General features: G+C 45.5%; 1 protein-coding gene across 1 annotated transcript in view; it reads right to left on the reverse strand.

The window, feature by feature from the left end:
- Positions 1 to 15554, reverse strand: part of LOC147205262 (zinc finger SWIM domain-containing protein 6-like) — a 62435-nt gene that overhangs the window by 24159 nt on the left and 22722 nt on the right. Inside the window, exon 2 of the mRNA XM_086111247.1 lies at positions 440 to 796. Within this exon, the coding sequence (XP_085967373.1) occupies positions 440 to 796 (357 nt within the window). The remainder of the gene's footprint in view (positions 1 to 439; positions 797 to 15554) is intronic.

Raw genomic sequence — 15554 nt, forward strand, 5'->3', positions numbered from 1 at the left:
TACTCTAGAGTGTCCGGTGACTCTCCAGCACAGTAACAGAAACAACAAAACCAACGATCCATTTATCTATCTATCATTGATGAATAGACAGAACAATACCACATATACAGTGAAAACCACAGAGAAAAACAACACGTATCTCTTTGACAAAAGATGGAAACTCTCAAAATCACAAAATATTGATACTACAAACAAAACTGCTCTTTTAGTTGTATTAATTTGTGGTTTTCTCTCGGTTTGGATTTCTTATATTTCAGGCTTAACCCATCTCATCAAAGCACGTATGAATGAATACGTAGACTACTCAAACAGAGTGAAATTCACGTCGAGCGTCTATCAACCCTTTTGGCAACCTGCTGCAGGGCTATGATGATTCATCACGATGCTAATTTGACGCGTCAATACTTTTTGTCCGAAACACCATTCATCACGCACTCACCATGGACCTGGTTGATCTCGGAGTTCTGTGACAGGATCTCGTCGGCCAATTTCTGTGCGGTGGGCAACACCTCCGTGTGGTGGACAGAGATGAGATACTGGACGAATTTCTGCAGCTGGTCGCGGCTCATCTGGAACAAGGTTTCCGAGATGGGCAGGTGCAGTTTGACCTGCTCAGGCTTGCGTACCCGATAAAGCGAGAGCGCCACCACGTGGGCGCAATAGAAGATGTCCTTGTTGCCGCAAGTGCACGTGACCGCGGTGATCTTGCAACGGTCGAAGCTGACGCTGACGCTGCATACGAGTTCTGGGGACGAGGGCGTGGCGGGGTCCGTTACTGTGCCGCTCAGATGGAAACCTGGAGAAGAGACGGATAAACAAAAAAAGGTCTGAGTTCCGTAATTCTCAGTGGAAACACTAAATTCAATGTTCAAACTGTGCATCACGTAACGGTGGATTAAACATTATTATTCTTTTCTAAAATCCAGTACAGGACATTTGTTAAATACATTTCAGTTGTGTTCAGTACCATGCATTTCATCAATTACAACGATGTGTTTATAACATTCACAAAAAATACTTTTCACTCTTATACTTCGGTCTGTATTTTTTTACTTTTCCTTTTAAATATAACAATAGTATTGTTAGATTGAGTGGTTACTAGGGGGACAACTTTGGGTGAGGGAACAGGAAGTGACGTTGTTCTCCCCGATGTTAAGAGACTGCGTTACGTACGTGTTCTGCATGAGTCATGCCAATAAAAGTCAAGTAAGCAAGATGCTTTAACCGTCCATTCTGTATGGTCAGTCAGAACGGAACAGGGTGAAACAATATATAGGAGTTGAATCGGTGCATATATTTTAACTGGAGTCTTTTTTTCTTTTTTTTTTAACACAACTAACCGAGTACGGCTGAGCCGAGAATTGTGACGTAAAAATGAACGATATTAATTAGGAAGCTGACTGAAGCTTATTCTTTTTCTGGACGCAAACAGCATATAAATATTGACTGTTTGTATACATGCAGCTCCCTCGTTATACAGCATATATTTATGACTGTACTATTTCTGCTCTTTGTGTTCAAAGGGCAGTACAGACATTTCCACACGTGATGTAAAGATAAATGCCGTGTGCTGTGCCGCTCATCTTGAGTACAGCACGCACTATACACATAATCACACAGTTGCTGATTGTTTTCCTTGTCGTGTGGAGTCTTGCGCATTTATATAAAAAAAAAAATTGCTGCGTACCTCGCTTAAGTGAGACATCCCCACCAGTTCACATCTGCAATGCATGTGAATGACAATGAGGAAGTGAGGAACGTGTGGGGACGTTCCAGTATGAATTATACACACTCTTTCTTCCTCCTCCTCCCCCTCCGCCAACGACTTTGATTACAATGTTTGATCTTATCCCTGACTGTCCTATCTGGAGGCGCGGCCGCTTTTTATTATGCCGGGATGAATATGAATGAATGAGGCGGAGTCTCACCCCCCCCCCCCCCCCCCACACACACACACACGCGCGTGCACAAGACGAACATATGAAACTGACATGCACACACTGGGCCACAGCGTGAGATCATGCATTTATTAATCATGGGAGTGGTTAAGGGGTGGGGGGGGGGGGGTTTATGAATGCATTTATGTGCTCAGGAGAGATGCGTGAACTACACAGGCGAAGACATACATCACCTAAACATGTTTATCAAAGGGCCGAGCGCACGCAACGCTGTTATATCAAGCATGTATTAGAGCGGATATCAAAGCAGCTCTCCGCTGATGTGAGAGGCAAGGGGAGAGGTTGAATATTTCATTGCGTACAGATGGAAATGGGACGCATGCGTTGGCTAAAAAAGGGGGTCTGTTATCAAGGGCCGCAACACATACAACCCCAGCAGGTTGGAGACTGAATGAAACAAAGTCTTTTTAAACATCGAACACTTTGTAAGCGCACCTTAATGTACTTTCTCAAGTCTTTCTTCTTGCCATTCTTCCAACAAGGCCAGATTTGTATATGAGCGACTAATAGTTGTCCGATGGACAGATTCCCCAACTTTAGCTCTGCAGTGCATCCAGAGAGATCGTGGGCAACATCTCTGATGTTTGGGTTGAAAGTTTGGAGGGACGGCCGAGTCGGTCAGGGGTCGAATACTCTCTCCATTTAATTTAACTTGGTGGTGTGTTTGTTGATCTTCATGATTCTGTTTGCTCCCTAATAGTCTTTCAACAGACCATCACAACCATCCATCCATCCATTTTCAGATCCGCTTTTCCTCACAAGGGTCGCGGGGCACGCTAGAGCCTATCCCAGTTGTCTTCGGGCAGTAGGCGGGGGACACCCTGAACTGGTTGCCAGCCAATCGCAGGGCACACAGAGACGAACAACCATCTGCGCTCACACTCAGACCGAGGGACAATTTAGAGTGTTCCCAGACCATCACAGAGCATGGGTATTTATACTCAGACTAGAAGACAATCCTGTCACTGTAAAGTACATTTTGTGGGTCAGTGGATAGTTGAAATCTTTCATGCACCAATTATGATAAGCTGTAACCTGATAACATGATAGAGCAGGGGTGGGCAAACTACGGCACACGGGCCGGATCCGGCCCGCCGAAGATTGGTGCACAATTAAGGTTTGATTGCATTCATTTCGTTTGGACTTGTAATGACATGTATTTCAACACCAGGTGGCGCAGTTACTTCAAGTTGCAGAGCACAGGGAGGGAGGGGAAGACGAAGAAAGAGGGAGAGAGTAATGACCATGGAAGGGAAAGTGAAATGTATCTGATTAAATGAAGCGGGTAACAAAGTACGAAACATTCAGGAGACGCCTGGAGTTGGAAAGACTCAAATCCACGAGACTTTGAAAAACAAGGAAGCGATTCTTACTCAGTCCGATTCTGGCAATTTCCATGCTCAGAGTGAATTGCTTGTGGCTCGAGTAAATGAACATTTCCTAGAATGGTTTGATTGTTATCATGTTAAAAACTTTCCGCAAACTGGACCGCTAATAAGAGTCGAAGAGCAGTCAAATGTGTAGAGCGTGAACAACAGGGGACTCAGTACACATCCTTGAGGAGAACCGGTGCTGAGTGTGATAGTGGAGGAGAATGTTACATTATTACTGGCATACAAAGACATTGTGCTATCTTCTTTATTTTCTATTTCTATTTCTAACTTTTGGCCCGGTCCTCCACAATATTTTCTGCTTCTCATTTGGCCCCCCTGGGAAAATAATTGCCCACCCCTGTGATAGAGGCTGTCCAATGTAGTGGCCACTGTCCCTGAAAGGGTGAAGGCTAAAAGTACATTTCAGCGTCTGAGCTTTTATTTCAGTATCAGGAGTTGAATCAGCACATTGACTTTTAACAGTCTTCATATCTGTTCTTCGACTCGAGCACACAGCGTGAGTACTTTTGCCACCTCTGCTGAGAACATAAACCGATGCAACAACGCTATCTGCATGACGAGGAAGCGCTGGCGGCAAATATGCAAACATTGCCAAGGAAATGCGTGTCTCTTTTTTTTTTTTCCTACCACAGCGAAAGCCAGCTGGCAAGAAGGAGGGCACCTTTGCGAACAATATTCACACAAGACGCGGTGAGAATATGGCAGTTGCCCGCATCTGCGCTAATCAAAGCGAACCAGCGCCGCTGCGAGGGCGTCACGCCGACTCACCTAAGTAGGACAAAACGGTTTACAACCGTGCAGCTGGTGCGACAACGGAGGACTAAAGATGATTCTGTTGGTGTGCAACTACACACGGATAATAGAATGCTTGGGAGAGAAGATGTTTCACTTTTACTTTTGTTCCCGTTAACTATGCCAAAACGATACCACCGGTTGCTGGGCATGGGCTACGGAACAACACTCTTCTGGACTCTGATGTTCAGTTAAGTTAAGGTTTTGGTTTCAACATTTTGAATGAAGCAGGATTTGCGTGGCAAAATATGCAAGGTGGCATCTGTAAAGCTGTAAAGGCAAATGAGTTCATTGTACGGCATTCCTAACCTTAAAACCTCGCATGGCGGGACCTTTGTAAAATGAAGCAGCCACTGGAAAGGTGCCATTGAGTAGGTGATGCAAGGTTGCCATGGCAATGGTGGGATGCTGTCCTCCGGATTTAAAAAAAATGGTGCACCGTCAAAGTGATGGTGAATTAGTTTTGTGGTCAGAGTTGCACACATTGTTGCCGTGATACAAGGTGTTGTGAGCACGTGCGTGCGTCACGTGTTTCAAGAGTCCGGAGAATGCAGCGAAAAGAGAACATCAAAAACGTGAGAGCAACAACATCGGAATAAAACAGCATATTAATACAAAGACTGAAACAGCTGCACATTACTTTGGTTTCCAAAGCGTTTTTCTGTCCCCCACACCCCATGAGACTAAATTAGCACAATTCTTCAAATTCATCACACATGGAGGACGAAGTGGTGATAAAACTCATTCAAAAGTCTGTTTTGTTTCACTCTCCCACTAACCAACCAACCAACCAACCCTCTTGCTTTTCCCACAGATCTCTCTCTCACTGGCAGATGGGTAGGTAATGAGTTTCGCCTTTTCCTGTCCAATCGCCTGGGCACCATAAAGTGCCCCCCACGCCAAATATGCCCTTTTAATTTAGCCAAGTGCTGAGTACAGGGATATTACTGTTTAACTAACCCCCACCCCAAGCCCCCAACCAACACATACACACACACACACACACATATCTCCCATGACTGCTGGTTGGGCGGGTTTGAAACCTTCCACGTCTCATGTGCTAGCTATTAAAGCGCCTGGTTCCCACCCCGGTCTACTGAACCCCCCCGTACTCCCACTTCCCCGAGTGGTGCTCAGGGCTCCTTTCTGTGCCGGTTCAAGAGGCCGGCCTTGGCTTTCAAAGTAACCATGGCGGCCATTTTTAGAACAAGGCCTCAGTGAGGTTGCCCTAGAAACCCCTCCTGGCCGCAGCGGTGAAATCACACTTGGCCCGAGGCGTTGTGGAAGAGTGTGTGAATGAGCAAGCCAGAATGAGTGCCTGCTTATATACTGTGTGTGTGTGTGTGTGTATGTATTTATTTTTATATATATATTTTTTTATATATATTTTTTTATATATACTGTATATATATATATATGTGTGTGTGTGTGTGTGTGTGTGTGTGTGTGTGTGTGTATGGTTTTGAGGGACCACCCACACACTTTTGGTGATTGGGTGTTCTAAGTCAAAGCAACTGCCCCGCCCATCAAACATATACACACCCCTGATTAGCCAATAGCTTTAATCGGTTTTTAACTTTTTTTTTTTAAATTCAAACACTGGTAAGACTGCTCTCTGCGCTCCAGCCAGAATCACCACCATTGTCCATTCAACAAGAACATGACACAACATCAGTAATAAGAAGGTTCAGCCACATACAGCCACAGTATGGCACAATTTCTCCGCGTAGCAGTGTATTGCTAATACACTCTATTCAGATTTTTTTCTTTTTTGGTGAAACAAATGTTTTTTTTTTTGTGGAAAATCACACAAAAATGTGCAAATCTGCAGTTTTCAGCGATGTTTTTTTGAGGGTGTATTTTTAAAGTATCGACATATTATGCCCTCACTTTACTTCACTTTTCAGCCATTTATTGAATTCAACGAGAACATAACAACAATGAGCACACTCACACACAGCTAATGCCCAGGCAGTCACAAGCAGAACCTTCCCATGGCCAAATGGGCCCCGCCTCTTAAAGGCACATTTATATCTCTAACAGAGACACAACAATAGGAAGAATACTCTGGCATCCCTTCACTGGCTCCCCATACATTTTAGAGTTGTTTTCAAGATCCTCTTATTTGTTTTCAAATCTCTAAATGATCTCGCGCCTTCTTTTCATTTTGTGCTAGCGGTTTGCGTACATGTTGAAATTTCTAATATGCATAAATAAGTGTGTTTCCTTTCCAGTGCTACTTTTCCATACTGCAAAAACAATCATTTTAGGTTCATTCAATCAGCATTGAAGACTCAATCAGCTGGGTCAAGCTCCAGCTCACCTGTCACCCTGGACAGGTTGAGTGGCGCAAAATGGAATGATGAGTGCACAAGTGATTATAGTATATGATTTTCCTTGTCGTCGCTTTAGAGAATATATGTCAAAACCTCCATTCTTTGAAGAAAAGCTGCAGACTGGAAGTCGTCAACATGGCGAGACAGAAGAATGTTGCCTTTATACGCGGCGTATGAAATAGGATTTAGCTCCCCACATGAAGGCTGCCCGGCGGAGATGCCGGTCGGCAGCCTCAAAGATTCTCACAGAAGCGCTGTATTCCAAAAAAGGGCGGAGGGGGGGAAAAAAAAGACGCAAATTGCATTAAACAACAAACATTTCTGTAATTGACTTAAGATTCCACGTCAAAGTAGAAGATGGGGAGTGGTTATTATGACTATTGGCTGAATTGGGAGTGATGGTTAGCAAAATCTAATACGGCTATGCTAAAAAGTCCGTGATTGATTTCACTGTGAAAGCGAGTCAACCAAGAGAGCAAATAGATGTTAAATGTGCCTGTGCTCATCCACTTGGGCCTCGCACATTTATCAAATTACCTCGTCAGACAAGAGAACGGGGAAAAGGAGGTGGGGCGGGGGGCTACACAAGCTTTTTATGATCTGAAGCCCGAGAGCGCCTGCGGCCGATTGGAAAATACGCCATCTGACTCCCGTGTTGACCAAAGATGGCCTGCGAAAAACCTCATGGATAAAAAAGCTACCGGGCTGGAATCCGATCCGAAAAGCTCAGATTTGTAGCAGGTTGAAGAGAGGTCGACGGGCAACCCCCACCTTTAGACCCTCGTCCCACCCAGAGTCAAAAGAGCTCCCCTCTAATCTCCCCACCGCGGCTCGATTAAGAGGCCTTTTTGGATCTCCGAGCATGTGTAGTCCTATAAGGAAGCACCCTAACAGATTGTAAACAGAGATCAATGCTATCCTGCGGAAGACCTTGCCTCAAATGCGTGTGTACGTGTGTGTGTGTGTGTGTGTGTGTGTGTGTGTGTGTGCACACTAGGTGTGGGAGGGGCAGGAATAACACAGCTGAGCCCCGAGGGCGGCCATATTTATGCCTTGAACCCTCCGGGGAGGGCAAGGAGCCTTCTTCTCCCCAGATGTGTTTTCCTCTCACCTCTCTCATGATCCCAACTTGCTTCCACAGTGCTACCCTGACTTACAAGTTACAAGTGCCCCAACTTACGTCGAAAGGAGTGCCGCAGCCGTCAATGCTTGCTCAGCTGTTTCTTCAACAGGGCAAACAGTCAACCACGAGGATACAAAATGAGATAAGGAGCTGCTGTAGGACAACTCATGGCCAGACGCTCACACGGAACTAACTTGCCGGAGCTTCCTGATGTCACTCACTAGGCCACGCCCCCAAGACAAGGTACCACGGTGAAGCTTGATTTTCGTGCTATTTTTGTTTTCCCTGTGATTTCGACAAGCGGAACGTGCGTGCTAATCATCAGGATAGGAAGGGGGTGCGCACAGGGGAGCCCGGGGGATGGTTGGGGAGATTGGAGCTGTCAGTGGCTGGCGTGTGCAAGTGACAAGCCGCCGCCAACTGCCACTTAGTTGCCAAGCGCTACATCCAGAGTGACTTGCAATTTTCCAACTATCACTTTCAAAATGGATTGTAATTCCGCGGGACGGGCGGCCCTGTCAGTGACGGCTTCCAAAAGGTTGGCCGCTCTGAAGGATGGGCCGGCCACGCGCAGACAGCTGGCTGTCCGTTCGAGGAAGAAAATCGAAACAAAATAAGGAATGAGAATTATACAGTAATGGGGTGGCTGTATGAACAGCATCAAGATGGCTTTTCTATCGGAGATAAATTAGATGGCAAGATGGCCAGTGTTTTTTTCCCACAACGTTGATGGACAAGGCTAGTTAGATGCAACTGAAAGCGTCAAAGGAGGCTCAGTTAGCATTTTAATCAGGGAAAAAAAGATATTGAATACAAAAGTAATAGATCAAGATTTATTTTAAATACTTAGTCAAGCACTTAACAAGCCATTTTGCAGCATGAGGTGAGCGCTTGTCTCTCTGGGGTGACATCGTTGCACCATTATTGTGTTGTGTGCAAAATAAACAAGGTATTGTCATAATAAAGCTGTATGCTATATCCGGTGTGTGCATTTATGGAAATGTGCACTTTTATGTCTCGTTATTTAAGACGGTAAGCCATCAAGTGATTCAATAAAGCTGCCGCCGACAGTTGTTAAGGTTAGTCTATCTTAGGACAGCTAGTCTGAATTGATAGGAGCCATCTTAACACTTACAGTATGAAAAGTAACCAAAGTTAGTAACCAAAGTTAAAAAGAAGGAATTGGAAAGCTCAAGAAAGAATGACAACGCAACACTTCCATCAGAAATAAAACAAGCTAGCAATGTAGCACCTGTAAAGTAGGTTCTGTGAAGGTAATGTCAAACCTTGCTGGTAGTTTGAAAACGAAAAGGTTAAGGGCAATTTTCTTTTTCATCGTTGATGTGTGCTAAACATCCATTCAATAAACAAATACAAAACTTCCACCTATGGTTGTTTACATTTGCTTTCTAAGGCAAAAAGGGTAGCTATCATCAACATTTTACAGCTAAAACATGGCAATTCTCTGGTTCAATTTTGGTAGTAAAACCTTAGAAGAGTTGTTCAGAGAGCTCATTTATGAAGGAGGGAACAAGCCATTTACCAATTTTCCACTATTTAAAAAGCTCCCCTAGCATAAATGGGCTATGTGTTTAATCCTCACTAGCATAACACATGTTGCTCATGTGTCCGAATGTGTCTGATTACACCTGAAACAAATTATATAAAAGGCATAAAGAAGCATGCGTTTGGGAGCTATTTATAATGTATTTGATGAAATTCAACAAAACAAACCTACAATCTGGAATGACAGCTGCTTTTTTTAGGTATCGTGGACATTTGGAGGCCTTTTGTCGACGCAACTTTGTAGCAACCGTATCTATATTGAACGCTTCATTCTGGAATTATTGAGCTCAGGTTGCACGCATCCATCTTCACTTGAGAAGCTGGTGGCTTGCTAATTCCGTCTCCTGGCTGTACATTAACTTTACGTTATAATCATCCGTGCGTGAGGTTCATTAGCGTGAATGAAATTACAGCAGGCCCAGGGAATCAATGTGCGTAATTAGCGAGAGGTGTGTCCCAGTAGAGCCGCATAAGATATAGTACCTGTATATGGACAGAGGGGGTGATGGGCCCCATTGAAAAGCCATCACGTGCTCCTTCAGTCCTAACGACAAAGCCATAGAGAAGTGGCAGTCTGGCAGTGTAGCGTGGTCAGGACTCAACACTACCAGAATCTCTTCCTTTACTAGCGGTCCATGATTTGTATTAGATTTTTATTCTTTTAAACCTCAACAGTAAAGGTGTCCAACTTGAGGGCCGGGGGCCAGACCCGTCCCGCCACATTATTTCATGTGGCCTGCGAAGGCAAATCATTTGCATTGACGTCCTGTTTCTTGCTCAATACAAAATTGCAAATTTTCTTAATAATGTTGACCTATTACGAGGAATTTTGTTACGATATTACCAGCATATTTTGTTACCAATCCCCCTTTTCAAATGAAGTGGAAAAAATATTTTACTAGTTTCTGATTTCAAAATTAGTTTGTGTGTATGTGAGATAATAATCATGCATTTTCTGTATGTGTGTTCACAGTCATAATGGGAAACCGTAACTACGAGATGGCCTGTGACAAAAATTTGACATCTCTGCTCTCCTCCATGTTCCTGCTTTGTCAATCTAATCTGCTTCATCGCCGTCAGAATCAGTAACGTTGGCCGATGTAACGTATTTACAATGAGACAGTTTCACTATCCAGTCAAATTCAGCCTCACAGGGCTGGCACACGTCAGAATTGCTTTGTTCCATTCCAAGTTCAGATAGCAAAACACATTTGTAGCAATCTGCACAGTAACACGTTCATTTCATGGTCGGTTTCTGAATTGCTCCAGATGATGTACGTGGCACTGTCGTATGCTATTTCTGTGTCGTACCGATGGCTTGTTTAATTGCGACACGATTGTGGTGGCATGAAGAGGTGGATTAAGTCAGGTAAGTCCCTGCTGAGGGAACCAAATGTACGGCGCGCCACTGAGTAGTAGAGACGTGATAATGCTGGCCCAGTGAAGTGAGATGATGCCGCCTGGAGTCAGCCGAGCTTCAAGAATAAACAAAAAGAGTCAAACAATAAATGCAGCTCATTGGTTTGGAATGTGCGTAGGTGCTGGGGGATGTGTTGCGTGGGTGTTTGTGTGATTAGCACAAAACGACGTTTTGTCACAATTGATGACACATGTGTTGCTCTCGCCTTTTGGGGCGCGGGGGCTTGGAACGGATTAGGGCATTTACATGGAAAACTGCTTATAAAATGTTCTAGTAAAGAAAATTCTTCCAGAACCAATTAATTTCGTAAATAGAGGTACCACTGTAGGTGACTTTATTAATAGTGAATATGCAGGGAGAATTTGCTGCATAGCTCATCCTTGGAAGTTCCACTGTATAAAATATCACCCAGCCCGTGACACACTAGACTCATATCGCCTTCATGCAAGCACTCCTACTGGCTTCAGTGGGCCGCCTGCAATCACCCTCCTCCTGCTCCCAAAAAGCTCCTCCTCTCTCCTCATTATTTGGCTCGTCTCCGGTTGCCCCCTCCCATCGCACGCACACCCGCACGCACACAAAAACACACACACGGGGAATGTTCCCTAGCCTTGTGCTGACCCGTTGTGTGTGTACTGACGTCACTTACTAGACAAGGGGAGGCATCATTCCAGACACATAGACACAGTCACACACGTGCACACATAAACACACACGCACAGGCTGCGATCGAGGGGCTGGGGTGCGGCGGCGGCGGCGGGGGGGTTGCATTCCTGAGCAGGCACACAGACACACATCACCACGCCTGGCAGAGGGGAAGCATGGGGAGCGCTCAGCTGTAGCGGGTAGGCGGGGTAGAGCAGGGGGATGGTTGGCGGATGGGAGGCGAGGAGGGGAGGCAAGGGAGCGGGGGGGGGGGGGGTATAATGGGGGGGGGTTGTTGAGGTGGCAGCAAGCCAGCTTTCCTCTGAGCTCAGCACTTCCCCTTTCAGCTCCAGCCAGCCGCTGCTTTTTTTGCGTAATGCACAGCAGCCTCCCGCTGGCCGGACCGCCAACTCAATTTAACCCCTTCCTTCCCGGATGCGCAGAGGTCACACCAGCCGTTCTCCTCATCTCCCTCAGTGTTATGCTTGTGCAACCACAACCACCACCCCCCCGCCACCATCCTCCCTTCCGAACAGCCCCCGCCAACATCCTATTATATAGCTCATAGGTTCATATTATTACCTTGACACACATGAAAGAACGCATGCATGCACGCACGAGGAAGTCAGCTAAGCTCTTCAGAAGCCATTTTCTTTTTTGATTTGAACAATGCTGGCAGGCGCTGGATTGCCGAATGTTCCTGTTTGTCATTGTTCTTTGATCACAGCGAGGGCGAAATGTTGTGAACGTCCAAAAAACACATCATTATTAAAAGAGGAAAACAATTCCATGCGGTTTGGCCCTATCATCTTATTAAAGTCCATCCACCCATTTTGTACTCATTAGGGTCATGTGTCTGCCGGAGCATTCACGCTTATGTTCAGAACTCTGGACAATTTTTGAGTACGCACTGATCCCAACATGCATGTTTTTTTGTTTTTTTGCAATGTCAGAGGAAGCCGCAGTACCTGTCTGCGAGGCAGTTGTGCTAACCACTAAATGCCACAGTAAAAAGTTATCAAATGTGGTGCTGGAAAGAGAAACAAAGTGGAACAAAAATGTTCAAACTGATAAACGTGATTGTTTTTAGCAGATAATCATGAAGTTAGCCTTAAAAGAAATTCCATTTTTACCTCAGGAGCATACCCTCATCCTGAAAACTGCAGAATCAAGCTCTTCCAATGGCCATCTCAGTCTCTAGACCTCAACCCCATTGAAAAGCTGCGGAGTGAGCTCAAGAGGAGCGTGCGAAGGAGAGGACACAGGTCACTGCATGATTTAGAGAGATTGTGCAAAGAGGATTGGCCAAAGATCCCTCTTGCATTATTCTCCCGTCGTCTTGCAAAACATCATAGGAGAAGATTAGGTGAGGTTTCGTTGGGGGAAAAAAGGGGTTCTGCAAAGTATTCCCATCAAGGGTGTTAATAAATGGAGCGCACAAAATCTTATGTGATTTCCCCCGAAAAAAAAAGATCAATTTTATTAAAAGCTAAAGATCTAAACTGTTGTTGTATGCTAGTGTGCCAATAATTATGGAGGGCAGTGAATGTCTTCAATAAACTTAACATGGGTGTTTTTGGAGTGTGGAGAAAAAAGCCAAAGTACCCATTCATTACTTTAAATTCTTGCATTATTATTACCAGGCAGCATGATGAACTCGTGGTTAGCGCATCGGCCTCAAAACAATCTGGGTTCGCCTCTCCACTGGATCATCTATTTGGTGACTTTACTCCAGGCTACTCCTCACAGTCCTAAAACATGAATGCTAGTTTCATTGACATCTGTAAATTGTTCAAGTGTGGAATGTGAGTGCGAGTGCTTGTTTGTCTGCGATTGGCTCGAGACAGGTCCGGGGTGTACCCCACCCGAAGCTTCTGCTCACTCGCATGCAATGGAAAATAGATGGGTGGACATCATGGTTTCTTTTTCCTATAAATGGGCTACAAATAGCCCCGCGTGGATGTGAACAAGACAAAGAAGTGTCACGGCTCACATTAACCACGGCAGACAGTTTGCGCAGGAAGGATGGGCGCCCAAGGAGGTGACGGGTGGGAGGTGAGCATCTCTCACGTTTTAATATCGCTTGACACGCGTCGTGCAGCATTTCTCAAGTCGGCATCAAATATCTGCGGTCAAGAGGCGGTGAAATGAAGGGGAGGGAGGGTGAAGATGACGGCAGAGGAGGAGAGGAAGGATCGGGAGAAAAGGTAAAGAGTACACGGGGTCGATGTTGCTGCCTGCGGGCTATTGCTGTAAATATTGACGATGATGTTAGGAGCATTCTCCCAAGGATAAACTATAAAGCAAAAGGGAGGCGGTGGCATCACATGCTACAGAAGAGGGTGGAGGGTTGGGGGAGAAATCAATGAGCTGCGAAGCCTCGCAATCGGAGAATTGAGCTCCTCTTCTTCCTCTCTGGGCGGTTTCGGTTTGCACTCTCACGCTAACAGCCGACGTTACAGAAGCAAGTCCTCTTTCACGCTAATAAACATCAAAATAGACCCCCGTTGGAAGAGCAGGGGAAAGACCACTCCAACCCCCCAACGCTCCAGATGCCTCACTCTCTTTTGTTGACATCTGTATATGTCGCCATGACAACTCACCGCTGGTGCGAGCGTGCGTATTTGCATTGGAGGGCACGTGATTGTTGGCAAATAAAAGAGGCGTGTACGGCGCAGCCATTCACTGTGGCTTCATCACACGCTTTGCCTCTTTGTCGTATTTGTACGGAACCTGTTCGGTTATTGTAGGCCTAGAGGCCCGTAGCGCACATTGCAGATTAGACGACGGAGGACATCCCGAATGTCTGTTCATCTCCGCGTCAACAGCATACGTACACCATTTTCGTTCACGGGGGTATGAACCCGGTGCCATGGCAACCAGAAAGGACGTTAGAAGGACCTGCGAGTTCCCCGCAAAGGATCGAGAATGTGTTTATGCGAGATTCATATCCTGTGGGCAAGTCAGCATTCACCCATGAAGTAGGTCAGTGAAATTTTCCCAAATTAGGTCAGTGGCAGTCAATGGATGCCAATGTGAGTGTGCACTCTATGAGGGGTGGTGAGAGGCGGCGGGGGGGGGGGGGGGGGTGGGGGGCGTCTAAAGCCATGTTTCCACCACGCGGTATGCTTCGGTGGCCAAGGTGTGGTTTGGAGGCCCAATGTGGCGTCCGTGGCGGAGTGTGTGAGAGCTGCGTCAGCTTTGTGAAACAGTGTGACATCATTATATAACATACAAGGGAGGAGCGCAACATTGGAAACCAAGGGCAGGAATGAAATGGGCACAGAGCGGGAATTGGACCCACCAATGTGAACCACTACACTAAATAAGCTGTAGACACGATACTCCAGTTGCAAATGTCAGTTATGGGAAATCGCTACACGACCAATGGCACCAATCACAAGTCACCTCAAAGAAGAACATTACCAAACAGTCACCAGTGTGATTCATAATAATAATAATAATAATAATACATTTTATTTATAAGCGCCTTTCAAGACACCCAAGGACACTTTACAATAACAAAAAACACCAAACAACACGGGTTGAGCAGCGGCAGCCAAAACGCGCCAGCGTTCACTCAACCCGGAAGTCAGAAAGAAACCACAAGGCCGGATCACAAAACTGCCCTATTGTGGCGGCGCCAATTTCGCAAGTCACAAATTTGAATCACGCAATGATTAAAGTAGTACGCTCTGTCCACTGTAAAACTGCCAATGACCCCAAACACAAAAGTGACTTCTGTGAACTGGCCACAATCGACAAAGTCACATTTGGGACCTAGCCCCAAACATGAAACTCTTTGACATGAACCACTACTTGAGTGATGATCCCAAACACAAAAGTCGCCAATGTGAACCATAACACAATGAATGGATACCCCCCATTTGTGAAACACAACAATTCCAATGGCCCAAAGCACCAAAATCCCCAAATCAGTACACTACAAATGTTAGCGGGTCAACCACTAGACTGTCCCAGCTGATCTGCCACACTCCTAAAGGCTCCTTACCTCAGTCAATGATGTCAATGTGTAAATATGAATAAATAATGTTTTGGGTCTTGAATACATTAAAGAATGCTGACTGAATATAAACCCAGTAGATCTCTGAGGTGTGCAGACTTGAGCCAATGAGTGGGGCCCAGAGTTCTAAGCAAACAGAACGAAGCAGCATTTAGCCGTTACGCCGAATGCAAATGGAATAAACTCAACAGAAATCAAGTCAGCCCCAAGTGTAAACACTTTTCAATCCAGATTAAAAAGGTATCTTTTCTTTTTTTTTTAAATCTTGGTTTAAAAATTGCTTCCCCCAATGCTTT

The sequence above is a fragment of the Hippocampus guttulatus genome, chromosome 5 (genome assembly GCF_054856545.1).
Source record: "Hippocampus guttulatus isolate MCC_2025c chromosome 5, RoL_Hgut_1.0, whole genome shotgun sequence".
Lineage (NCBI taxonomy): Eukaryota > Metazoa > Chordata > Actinopteri > Syngnathiformes > Syngnathidae > Hippocampus > Hippocampus guttulatus.